Source organism: Oncorhynchus kisutch, linkage group LG8, assembly GCF_002021735.2.
Source record: "Oncorhynchus kisutch isolate 150728-3 linkage group LG8, Okis_V2, whole genome shotgun sequence".
Taxonomy (NCBI): Eukaryota; Metazoa; Chordata; class Actinopteri; order Salmoniformes; family Salmonidae; genus Oncorhynchus; species Oncorhynchus kisutch.
In genome coordinates, this window is record NC_034181.2 from 29,225,579 (window position 1) to 29,239,212 (window position 13,634).

The 13,634-nt window shown below is 44.4% G+C and overlaps 1 protein-coding gene across 2 annotated transcripts in view; it reads left to right on the forward strand.

The window, feature by feature from the left end:
* The window catches only part of LOC109894908 (tetratricopeptide repeat protein 28), a 216,204-nt gene extending 207,715 nt beyond the window's left edge, over positions 1 to 8,489 (forward strand). The window contains exons 19-24 of one of the 2 annotated variants that reach the window (XM_031830060.1): positions 1 to 55; positions 323 to 399; positions 3,228 to 3,251; positions 4,295 to 4,424; positions 5,867 to 5,974; positions 6,118 to 8,489. The exon at positions 1 to 55 is cut by the window's left edge and continues 177 nt beyond it. In XM_031830060.1, coding sequence (XP_031685920.1) covers positions 1 to 55; positions 323 to 399; positions 3,228 to 3,251; positions 4,295 to 4,424; positions 5,867 to 5,974; positions 6,118 to 7,733 — 2,010 coding nt within the window. In that variant the 3' untranslated portion in view covers positions 7,734 to 8,489. The remainder of the gene's footprint in view (positions 56 to 322; positions 400 to 3,227; positions 3,252 to 4,294; positions 4,425 to 5,866; positions 5,975 to 6,117) is intronic. The other variant, XM_031830061.1, reaches the window with a different exon arrangement.
* The last annotated feature ends 5,145 nt before the right edge of the window (positions 8,490 to 13,634 follow it).

Here is a 13,634-nt window from a genome sequence, read left to right on the forward strand (position 1 = left end):
GCAGACCCTGGAGACAGGCTACAGCAGTGTAGCACCACCCTGCAGTCAATACTTGGTAGGCACTGGGCCTTGGCAGGAGGACATGGGACTGGGGATAGGACAGTGAGATGGAGAACAGCTCCAAACATGAACTGGGCCTCCATCTTTCTACTATAGAATATCAAAAGTTACAATACTGCTTATCAGGTGGCTTTGTGTGCTTTTTACCAACACACAGATAGTATAACCAGTTTTTTTACTCTTCTACTGAATGTATGGTATATTAAATGCAGCTTGAAAGAATGCTGAATAATGAACCATGTGCTTTAATCTTGTCTCCCAGGTCTACCGCCCCCAGCTCTCCAAGCCCTGTGTAAACTCATCACCGCCTCCGAGGCAGGAGAGCAGCTCATCAACCGGGTAGGCCCCAGCACCACAGCACCACAGCACCACAGCACCACAGCACCACAGCAGCACAGTGTTACTGCTCACCACTGGAGTGTAGTATTTAGTGTCTTGCAACTCCAAAGAGGGAGACATTGTGTGTTATGAAGGAAACAGAAACCCGACTCTTCCCATTATCTGAGCCGCTGGGGACTTACTTCATTTGTTTATATATATTTTTTATTTATTTAACTTTTATTTAACCAGACAAGTCAGTTAATTAAGAACAAATTCTTAATTACAATGACGTAAAATTGTGCGCCGCCCTATGGGACTCCCAATCACGGCCGGATGTTATAAAGCCTGGATTCAAACCAGGGACTGTAGGGACGCCTCTTGCACTGAGATGCAATGCCTTAGACCACTGCGCCACTCAGGAGCCCTTAAAGGCCCAGTGCATTCAAAATTCAGTGTTACTGTGTTTTGTACCATATTGTACAACAGCTGATGAAAATAACACTGTAAAAGTGTGTTATTTCCTGATAGTTGTTGCTTGAAAATGCAATCTACACAGGACCTTTTAATCAGCCTGTTTGTATGGGTGGCGTTTCAGCCTGCCTGGTGACATCACCAGGCGATACATTGTGTTCAATAACGGTTCATTTTACTGTATTTATTTATCTGTATGTATTGTCCCCCACGATGAAATCGGGGAGGGGACTGTGGATCTGTCTCCGTCTGTTATTATGTTCTTACAATAGTCGCGATATATCAGACAGCATTGCGTCTTGTCTTAGAGATCTGACATTTACAAAATTGTACTGATTGTCCCAAGAGGAGAGGAGAGCTATAGTAATGAAATGTACATACGATAGTCACACAATATATCTCAGACACCACTGGCCCGATCTTGACGAAACTTGGGTGAATGATGCGCCTTGTCATAGAGATCTGTCATGTTTTTATTTATTTTTTATTTTATTTGTACTTTTTACTGCTCTAGGGCTATTGTTATTGCTATTGTTATTGCTATTGTTATTGCTATTGTTATTGCTATTGTTATTGCTATTGTTATTGCTATTGTTATTGCTATTGTTATTGCTATTGTTATTGCTATTGTTATTGCTATTGTTATTGCTATTGTTATTGCTATTGTTATTGCTATTGTTATTGCTATTGTTATTGCTATTGTTATTGCTATTGTTATTGCTATTGTTATTGCTATTGTTATTGCTATTATTATTGCTTGGATAACCTTATCTACTATTATGTCTAGATTTTTGTTTTTCATTCTTTATGAGGTATCACTGACTGAATTATCGCTGTGAATCATTGTAATGTTTGCCTATGTGTCAATTGTTTCCTTAAGGGATGGGTTGCCAACTGGAGATTTGACACTAAAATACAATTTCATTAATTAATTATTGCATTCAATCATTCATTCATGAATTAATTCAACAAAGAGAGTCCCAAACCTCTCTGCCAATAACAACTAGTTTTAAGTTTTCCCCTACCCACTCAGATCACTCCAAGACAGTCCTAGCTTGCTTGAGAAATATACTCAGCAAAAAAAATAAACCTTCTCTCACTGTCAACTGCGTTGATTTTCAGCAAACTTAACATGTGTAAATATTTGTATGAACATAAGAAGATTCAACAACTGAGACATAAACTGAACAAGTTCCACAGACATGTGACTAACAGAAATGGAATAATGTGTCCCTGAACAAAGGGGGTGTCAAAATCAAAAAGTAACAGTCAGTATCTGGTGTGGCCACCAGCTGCATTAAGTACTGCAGTGTATCTCCTCCTCATGGACTGCACCAGATTTGCCAGTTCTTGCTGTGAGATGTTACCCCACTCTTCCACCAAGGAACCTGCAAGTTCCCGGACATTTCTGGGGGAAATGGCCCTGGCCCTCACCCTCCGATCCAACAGGTCCCAGACGTGCTCAATGGGATTGAGATCCGGGCTCTTCGCTGGCCATGGCAGAACACTGACATTACTGTCTTGCAGGGAATCACGCACAGAACGAGCAGTATGGCTGGTGGCATTGTCATGCTGGAGGGTCATGTCAGGATGACCCTGCAGGAAGGGCACCACATGAGGGAGAAGGATGTCTTCTCTGTAACGCACAGCGTTGAGATTGCCTGCAATGACAACAAGCTCAGTCCAATGATGCTGTGACACACCGCCCCAGACCATGACGGACCCTCCACCTCCAAATCGATCCCGCTCCAGAGTACAGGCCTCGGTGTAACGCTCATTCCTTCGACGATAAACGCAAATCCAACCATCATCCCCGGTGATACAAAACCGCGACTCGTCAGTGAAGAGCACTTTTTGCCAGTCCTGTCTGGTCCAGCAACGGTGGGTTTGTGCCCATAGGCGACGTTGTTGCCGGTGATGTCTGGTGAGGACCTGCCTTACAACAGGCCTACAAGCCCTCAGTCCAACCTCTCTCAGCCTATTGTGGACTGTCTGAGCACTGATGGAGGGATTGTGCGTTCCTGGTGTAACTCGGGCAGTTGTTGTTGCCATCCATCCAGAAAGGGATTTGGGCTTTTGTTTCAACATTGGTGGTGACCATAACATTTGAAACATTCCAAGCATGTATGATACATGAGGTATTCCTGACATCACACCGCATAGGCAACTATGCATGGTGATTCAATGGTTTTGTGTAATATGTGTCTAATGTATGGCACACTACCCATCAGTTGTGTTTTTCTGTTTCCCTGTGTGCCCTTTGTGTCCCCATTGGACCTGGTCTCCTCTGCTCTTTGTGAATGGCCTGTCATGTATGCATGCACTAAAAGCCTCTTCTCTCTCTCCTGCCCCTGTCTCTAACTTGCGGCCTGAAGGCTGTTAAAAATATGGTGGGAATGGTAAGTGTGCCTCCCCTCCCCCTCTACACCCCATCCCACCCCTCTACATTTCACTGCTGCTTTAAACCACCTAGCACAATCCTCTTGCATCAACTTTAACTGAGCAATAGATGCATGTGAAGCACGCTCTGTTCTTTAGCACTTACAGTATGTACTGTATGTAGTTTTCTTGTGGTGTGATTTCCATATAAGCCCTTGGGCTTCCAATCTCACCTTTATTTGTTTTTATCTGTATTGTTGTCTATCACTTCTTTTCTTTGGTGCAAATAAATGAAACTTAAACATGTCTCATGCAGTTCCAGTTGCTGACCTCTACTAGCTCCAAGTTTATAGTGCTGTTTGGGCCAACATTCCACTGCTGGGCAGTGCAGCATTATGAGTGTTCTTGGGTTTACAACCCTGGTTCACTCAAGGTCAGGTTGAAAGGATGAACATTCCACGTATAAACAAACAGAGCATGAACAGAGAAGAGAAAGAGAAGAGGGCATGTTAATCAAGTGGTGACATTACTTCAGGTCAGTTTGACAAAGGTTTCTCTGTTCCAGGCTGAATAATCCCTAAACAGTGAGGGTGAGTGTGGCCCGGGGGTCACGTGTTAAAATCCCACAGAGGAGGAGGAGATGGTTCTCTCCTAATCTAAATCACCCTGGGCCACACTCCACAGTAAAGCTACTGTAGTTCTGATAGGCTGAAGAGCCAATCCCCTAGGAACTAACATCAACAGGGTCAAAGGGCAGAGGCAGAGTTACTAAACCTGCCAAAAATGAACATTCCTCTGCCACAACAGAGATGGGCATGGTGGAAGTCATTTTATGACACTGGTGTATGGAGGAAAACAGTTGACTTGATCACAAGCATCACACATTTGTCAGTTTTGTTCTACTTCACTACTTAAAAAGTATATCCACTTGGTCTATCAGTAGCAATTGATCCCATCAACAACTCAGGTCCATAAAAGTTGGTATAGACCAGTTAAAGGTATATAGCTTCCTCCTTTACTCCTGTCTGATCTCCTGTATTTCTCTCCTCTTCTGTCCCTCCAGCTCCACCAGGTGCTGGTCCAGCTTCAGACAGGGGAGAAGGAGCAGGACTTCTCTCTGCTGCCCATCCAAGTGTCCATCAGTGTGCAGCTCTGGAGACTGCCAGGCTGCCATGAATTTCTGGCTGCACTAGGTGAGATACAGTATATCAATAAAATAATTATCCAAATGGATATAATTTCCTAATTTGTCAGTAGTAGGAGCAGCTGTATGTGTGCTAGGCAGGTATGTGTGCTGTATGTGTTCTAGGCAGGTATGTGTGCTGTATGTGTGCTAGGCAGGTACGTGTGCTGTATGTATGCTAGGCAGGTATGTGTGCTGTATGTGTTCTAGGCAGGTATGTGTGCTGTATGTGTTCTAGGCAGGTATGTGTGCTGTATGTGTTCTAGGCACGTATGTGTGCTGTATGTGTTCTAGGCAGGTATGTGTGCTGTATGTGTTCTAGGCAGGTATGTGTGCTGTATGTGTTCTAGGCAGGTATGTGTGCTGTATGTGTTCTAGGCAGGTACGTGTGCTGTATGTATGCTAGGCAGGTATGTGTGCTGTATGTATGCTAGGCAGGTATGTGTGCTGTATGTGTTCTAGGCAGGTACGTGTGCTGTATGTATGCTAGGCAGGTATGTGTGCTGTATGTAGGCTAGGCAGGTATGTGTGCTGTATGTGTTCTAGGCAGGTACGTGTGCTGTATGTATGCTAGGCAGGTATGTGTGCTGTATGTATGCTAGGCAGGTATGTGTGCTGTATGTGTTCTAGGCAGGTACGTGTGCTGTATGTATGCTAGGCAGGTATGTGTGCTATATGTAGGCTAGGCAGGTATGTGTGCTGTATGTATGCTAGGCAGGTATGAGTGCTGTATGTATGCTAAGCAGGTATGTGTGCTGTATGTATGCTAGGCAGGTATGTGTGCTGTATGTAGGCTAGGCAGGTATGTGTGCTGTATGTATGCTAGGCAGGTATGTGTGCTGTATGTATGCTAAGCAGGTATGTGTGCTGTATGTGTGCTAGGCAGGTATGTGTGCTGTATGTATGCTAGGCAGGTATGTGTGCTAGGCTGGTATGTGTGCTGTATGTATGCTAGGCAGGTATGTGTGCTGTTTGTATGCTAAGCAGGTATGGGTGCTGTATGTATGCTAGGCAGGTATGTGTGCTGTTTGTATGCTAGGCAGGTATGTGTGCTGTATGTATGCTAGGCAGGTATGTGTGCTGTATGTATGCTAGACAGGTATGTGTGCTGTATGTATGCTAGGCAGGTATGTGTGCTGTATGTATGCTAGTCAGGTATGTGTGCTGTATCTATGCTAGGCAGGTATGTGTGCTGTATGTATACTAGGCAGGTATGTGTGCTGCAGGTATGTGTGCTGTATGTATGCTGGGCAGGTATGTGTGCTGTGTGTATGCTAGGCAGGTATGTGTGCTGTATGTGTACTAGGCAGGTATGTGTGCTTGTCAGGTATGTGTGCTGTATGTGCTCTAGGCAGGTATGCTAGGCAGGTATGTGTGCTGTATGTATGCTAGGCAGGTATGTGTGCTGTATGTGTGCTAGGCTGGTAGAGTAACTGTCCTGTGTGTGTGCAGGATTTGACCTGTGTGAGGTGGGTCAGGAGGAGGTGGTACTGAAGACGGGCAAGCAAGCCAACCGCCGCACCATGCACTTTGCCCTCCAGTCCCTGCTGGCACTGTTTGGTATGTATTGTATTTGTAGATACACAGTGATTAATGATTATAGTTGACTGATACATGATACATTAATGTATACCATAACATGTTTACCCTTACAATAATTTCCCACTCTTCCCCCTCCCCCTGGCTCTCCCCCTCTCTCCCAGACTCCACAGAGCTGCCAAAGCGTCTCAGCCTGGACAGCTCGTCCTCCCTGGAGTCTCTGGCCTCGGCCCAGTTTGTCTCCAACCCCGTACCACTGGGCTACCCCAGCCTGCCCTTCTCCCCACCCTGCCTGGACAGTCTGGCCTCAGACGCCATCTCCGTCTACAGCCTGAGCTCCGTGGCCTCCACCATGAGCTTTGCCTCCAAATCAGAGTGTGACTTCCTGGGCCATCGACAGCGTGGTGGGGCTACAGCACACTTCTCTGCCCACAAGCACCCGCACATTCCCCGCAGTCGCTCCTCTCCTCACGGGGCGGCTGCAGCAGCAGCAGGTGTGGGCCGGGGAGATGACGAGGAGTATGAAGGCTTTTCCATCATCAGCAGTGAGCCTCTGGGAAGCCACTGTGACTCCCTGCCTCTACCTCCGGGTCACGGGCAGCGCCATCTCCACCGTGGGGGCAGGGGTGTTGTCAGTAGTTCCAGCTCGGGCACTGGGCGGGGTTACCAGGTGTCTGTGTCGTCTCGAGGCAGTGTCAGCACCCCCACCTCCCCGGTCAAGACCAGCCTGGTTCCCAGCCCCAACCCTCCCCTCCAGAAGGTGCCAGGCAAGGTGAGCAGCTCAGACACAGGTGAGTCGGACCAGTCCAGCACTGAGACAGATAGCACCGTCAAGTCCCAGGAGGAGAAGACTGTCCCTCTGGACCCCCAGGAGCTAGCCCAGAAGATTCTGGAGGAGACCCAGAGCCACCTGCGGGCGGTGGGGAGTTTACAACGGGCTGGGGCTGAGGGGGCTGCAGCTGGAGCTACCTCAGCCAGGAGCTCTGCCTTCCGCTCCTCAGAGACCAGCGCCTTCAGCCGTCCCAGCAGCAGCGCCAGTGTCCGTGCCCAGTCCTCCCCACGACCCAAACCTCCCTCCCGCTCTTCCTCCCTGCAGAAGATCAGCTCTGGTTACAACAGCCCTGCAGCCTCGGAGACCTCTCTAAAGGATGGCAGTCACCCCTCCCCTACCCTGGACAGCCACGCCCAGTTCAAGCTCAAATACCCCAGCTCCCCCTATAGTGGTCACATCTCCCGCTCTCCCAGTAACGTGTCCCCCAGCTCTGGCCACCAGTCCCCGGCTTGCAGTGCCCCATCCCCAGCTCTCTCCTACTCCTCCACGGGCTCTGCCTGCTCCAGCCCTGCCGATGCCCCAGACCTGGACCGCCTCAGGAGGGGCGTCATCGATGAGAAGGTTGTGGCCATCCACAACCTGAAGACATTCTGGGCCAACACAGCGTCCCAGCAACAGCAGCAGCATCTGGGTCCAGTCCGGGCTCTCCGTGGCGCCCCAGGACCCCTGGTCTCTGCCAAGAGAGATGTGCTGAGCCTTCTGAACCTCTCCCCACGACACTGCTCCCCCAGCGATGCCCAAGACAGCCTGGAGCTGCGGGAGCTGGGGCTGCAGTCGTTGGACGGGGGCAACAAGAACCCTTCCAATGGACACAACCCCAGAAAGATGGCCCCCTCGCCCTCTATTTCCACTAGCAGCAGCCCTGGTGCTCGCTCTATCAGACTACCTGCCGGCAATGGATACAAGTTCCTCTCCCCTGGCAGGTTTTTCCCATCCTCCAAATGCTGAGACACTTTAAATGTCCTCTTTCCTGTATTTTGCCTACCACTTGTTATCCTTTGTACTGGGGGAGTTGGGCACTTTCTGGAGGCTCACTATTGGCCCACCGAACTTGATTGACAATGAAAAGTACATAATCAGCCAATGAGAGTGATCCCTCAGAGGCTCATGAATGCTTAGAAAGGCTCGTCATTGTACCCATAACACTGTCAATGGCAATGAGAAATACTCAAAGACCTGATACTGTGTTTGTTTGTGTGTGTGTGTCAGGTAGACTTCAATGCCAATCGGTATTTCCTCCAAAAAATGTGCTATTTGTGTGGGCCAAGATGAAACCGCTCCAACTGGTCTCCTCCATTCTATTTTTGTTTCAATTTAATGATTATTGTTATTATTATTGTTTGTTATTAATATTAATATTATTATAATTATTATTGTTTTGTAAATTAAATCCATTGTTTCACAATCAGTATTACGTGTTTTTATATTATAAAAAAGTTAACAAAATTGTACCATGTAAAGATGGATAAATAAACAAAATAAAAAATATTACATATTTTTTATTGAAATAGAAACTGGCATTTTGCCTGATTTCTTTGTGAATTGAGTGTCTGCTCCACAGCATGGATTCCCTTGCTATTCAATGTTAAGTACCATGTATGACTTTTTTGTCCATGATTTTGGAAATTAAACAAAGAAGTGTCATGACAACCATCTCTGTCATTTATCAGTAAACCTGTTTCAATAAAAATCATGTTTGCTTTCTAATATTTTAGCCTTATTTTATTGCGTTGACGATTTAGCATGCTTACGAAAATGCTGTATCACTGCATTAATGACTTTGGAAAAATCTTGTGACCACAATACACAGATTACTGTGGGCAGTGCAATTACACATCAGAGTAGAAGTGCTCACCGAGATATTGTAAGATGAACACATTAATGGTAAGTTGCTTTGGATAAGAGTGTCTGCTAAATAACTAAAATGTTAGTGTAAGATTAGTGCTGATCTAGCATCAGGTCCTCCCTCTACATGTAATCTTAATAATTAAGCTCTAAAACTGATCCTAGATCAGCACTCGTACTCTGAGATGTTTTATGAATACAGGCCCTGTGCTCCAGTGACGTGTGGTGAGGTCAGTGGCTGGGTAGGCATGGGCTATTATCACAAATAAACCTTAATGAAGCCCAAGTTCACCATACAACAGATACAGTTGAAGTCGGAAGTTTACATACACTTAAGGTTGAAGTCATTAAAACTCGCTTTTCAACCATTCCACAAATGTCTTGTTAACAAACTAGTTTTGGCAAGTCGGTGCATGACACAAGTAATTTTTCCAACAATTGTTTACAGACAGATTACTTCACTTATAATTCACTGAATCACAATTCCAGTGGGTCAGAAGTTTACATACACTAAGTTGACTGTGCAAAAACTCAAGGCAAACATACAATTTTGGAGAACTCTCCCAATTTCTCTGCTCGGAAGAATTAATGCCATTAAAATGGTCTTTTTCCCACAACTGCTCTGGGATTCTGAGCAGAGAAATTGGGAGAGTTCTCCAAAATTGTATGTTTGCCTTGAGTTTTTGCATCAGAGAGGGGAAATTCTCTTTAAATAGTAAGGAGTATTGTTTGGTAACTATAATTCCTAGGTAGGTAAATTTTTTTGAAGATGACAACTGGAGATGTTCTAGCCAGGAGGTGTTTTGCAACCGTATGGGCATTAATTCACTCTTGTTCCAATGTATTCTGTATCCCGAGAAGGTACCAAATAAATTAATCACATCAAGAATAGCTGGAATACTAGCCTGGGGTTCTGTTACATAGAGGAGAATGTCATCTGCGTATAGGTAAATCTTATGTATTGCTGCATGAGATCTAATCGCTTGAGGTTCAATAATTAGGGCGAAGAGCATAGGCGACAGCACACAACCCTCCCTTGTCCCTCTGTAAAGGTTAAACCGGGGAGACAATGATTGGTTAGTGAGTATTCTCGCACAGGGGTTCCTATATAAAAGCTGGATCCAATTTATGAACCCATCTCCAATATTACATTTCTGTAGTACCTTGAATAGATAGAGCCACTCAACTTGGTCAAAGGCCTTTTCGGCGTCAAGAGATATAACGGCAAGGTCCACGTTGGGTAACCTCTGAGAATACATAATGTTGAAGAGGCGCCTGAGATTGAAGAATGAGTTTCTGTCTGGTCCGAATGGACCAATTTGCCAATTAAAGTGCTAAGGTTCTTAGCCAGAGTTTTTGCTAAAATCTTTTGGTCTGTATTAAGGAGAGATATTGGTCTGTATGACCCTACCTCTTCTGGATCTTTACCCTTCTTATGTATAACTGGAATGAACGCTTCATCCAAAGTAGGTGGGAGAGCTCCATCCTCATTGGCCTGAACCAACATTTTGTTTAGGTAGGGAGAGAGCATGTTGCTGAATGTTTTATAGAATTCACCAGGGTATCCATCTGGGCCCGGGGTCTTGCCACTCTTTAGAGATTTAATTGTTTCTCAAATTTCTTCAAGGGATATTTCCTTATTCAGGAAGTTAGAATCTTCCTGGTTCAGGGCAGGAATGTATATAGAGTCTCGTAAAACTGACGGAATCTGTCATTGATGTCTTTGGGGGAAGAAAGTAATTCCCCAGATGCAGATTTAACTTTGTGAATCATTCAGTCACTCACATTTTTTTTAAAGTTGTCTGGCGAGTAATTTGCTGCCACCAAAGCGGAGGGATCTACGGGCGGAGGGGGGTCTACGTCCCGCACCGGAGTCGCCACCGTGAAGGGATGCCCACCAGGACCCTCCCCTTTAGAGTCAGGTTTGACGGCCGGAGTCCGCACCTTTGTTCCACTTCATGATTGTGTCCCACTTGTTGTTGATTCTTCACAAAAAAATACAGTTTTATATCTTTATGTTTGAAGCCTGAAATGTGGCAAAAGGTCGCAAAGTTCAAGGGGGCCGAATACTTTCGCAAGGCACTGTATATAAAAAATGACTTATTTAACACATTTTTGGTTACTACATGATTCCATATGTGTTATGTCATAGTTTTAATGTCTTCACTATTATTCTACAATGTAGAAAAACCCTTGAATGAGTTTGTGTGTCCAAACTTTTGAGTGGTACTGTAAATACAGTTGAAGTCAGAAGTTTACATATACCTTAGCTAAATACATTTAAACTCAGTTTTTCACAATTCCTGACATTTAATCCAAGTAAAAAATCCCTGTTTTAGGTCAGTTAGGATCACCACTTTTTTTTAAGAATGTGAAATGTCAGAATAATAGTAGACAGAATGATTTTTTTCAGCTTTTATTTCTTTCATCACATTCCCAGTGGGTCAGAAGTTTACATACACTCAATTAGTATTTGGTAGCATTGCCTTTAAATTGTTTAAGTCGGGTCAAACATTTCGGGTAGCCTTCCACAAGCTTCCCACAATAAGTTGGGTGAATTTTGGCCCATTCCTCCTGACAGAGCTGGTGTAACTGAGTCAGGTTTGTAGGCCTCCTTGCTTGCACACACTTTTTCAGTTCTGCTCACAAATTTTCTATGGGATTGAGGTCCGGGCTTTGTGATGGCCACTCCAATACCTTGACTTTGTTGTCCATAAGCCATTTTGCCACAACTTTGGAAATATGCTTTGGGTCATTGTTCATTTGGAAGACCCATTTGTGACTAAGCTTTAACTTCCTGACTGATGTCTTGAGATGTTGCTTCAATATATCCACATAATTTTCCGTCCTCATGATGCCATCTATTTTGTGAAGTGCATCAGTCCCTCCTGCAGCAAAGCACCTGCACAACATGATGCTGCCACCCCCGTGCATCACGGTTGGGATGGTGTTGTTTGGCTTGCAAGCCTCCCCCTTTTTCCTCCAAACATAACGATGGTCATTATGGTCAAACAGTTCTATTTTTGTTTCATCAGACCAGAGGACATTTCTCCAAAAGGTTCAATCTTTGTCCCCATGTGCAGTTCCAAACCGTTGTCTGGCTTTTTTATGGCGGTTTTGGAGCAGTGACTTCTTCCGTGTTGAGCGGCCTTTCAGGTTATGTCGATATAGGACTCGTTTTACTGTGGATATAGATACCTTTGCACCTGTTTCCTCCAGCATCTTCACAAGGTCCTCTGCTGTTGTTCTGGGATTTTCGCACCAAAGTATGTTCATCTCTAGGAGACAGAACGCGTCTCCTTCCTGAGCGGTATGACGGCTGCGGGTGGTCCCACAGTGTTTATACTTGCGTACTACTGTTTGTACAGATGATCGTGGTACCTTCAGTTGTTTGGAAATTGCTCCCAAGGATGATCCAGACTTGTGGAGGTCTGCAATTTTTTTTCTTGAGGTCTTGGCTGATTTCTTTAGATTTTCACATGATGTAAGCAGATAGGTACTGAGTTTGAAGGTTGACCTTGAAATACATCCACAGGTACACCTCGAATTGACTCAGATGTTAATTAGCCTATGAGAAGCTTCTAATGCCATGACATTATTTTCTGGAATTTTCCAAGCTGTTTAAAGGCACAGTCAACTTAGTGTATGTAAACTTCTGACCCACTGGAATTGTGATACAGTGAATTAAGTGAAATAATCTGTCTGGAAACAATTGTTAGAGAAATGACTTGAGTCATGCACAAAGTAGATGTCCTAACCGACTTGCCCAAAACTATAGTTTGTTAACAAGACATTTGTGGAGTGGTTGAAAAACAAGTTTTAACGACTCCAACCTAAGTGTATGTAAACTTCTGACTTCAACTGTATATATATATAGTGGCTTCAGAAAGTATTCATTCCACTTGACTTAATCCTCAAGTGGTGTGTTACAGCCTGAATTCAAATTGGATAAAACAAACTTCTTTTTATCTCACCTATCTACACACAATGCACCATAATGACAAAATGCAACATAATTTAAGACATCTTTGCAAATATATTGAAAATCTATTAGAGAAATATATAATTTACATAGGTTTTCACACCCCTGAGTCAATACTTTGTAGAATCACCTTTGGCAACAATTACAGCTGTGAGTTTTTCAGGGTAAGTCTCTAAGAACTTGATGGGAAACATTTTCCTATTACTCTTTTCAAAACTCTTCAAGCTCTGTCAAATGGGATGTTAATCATTGGTAGACAACCAGTTTCAGGTCTTGCAATAGATGTTTAAGTAGATTTAAGTTAAACCTGTAACTCAGCCATTCAGGATCATTCTGTGTCTTCTTGGTAAGAAACTCCAGTGTAGATTTGGCCTTTATGTTTTAGGTTGTTGTCCTGCTGAAAAGTGAATTCATCACCCAGTGTCTGTTGGAAAGCAATATGGAGAGTGGTACTCAGTAATGTGTTATATTTGATTTGCCTCAAACATAAAACTTGTATTCAGGACAAAAAGTGAATTGCTTTGCCACATTCTTTGCAGTATTACTTTAGTGCCTTATTGCAAACAGGATGGAAGGTTTGGGAATATTTGTATTCCGTACAGGCTTCCTTCTATTCACTCTGTCAATTAGGTTAGTATTGTGGAGTAACTACAATGTTGTTGATCCATCCTCAGTTTTCTCCTATCACTCTAACTGTATTAGTCACCATTAGCCTCATGGTGAAATCCCTGAGCAATTTCTTTCCTCTCTGACAACTGCGTTAGGGAGGATGCCTGTATCTTTGTAGTGACTGGGTGTATTGATACACCATCCAAAGTGTAATTAATCACACCATGCTCAAAGGGATTTTAAATGTCTGCTTTTTCCCCCCACAGATGATGCAATCTCTATTGCACTCCACACTGCTCTCTCCCCCCTGGACAAGAGGAACACATTGACTACAGCTCAGCGTTCAACGCCATAGTGCCCTCCAAGCTCATCACCAAGCTCAGGACCCTGGGACGGAACACCTCTCTCTGAAA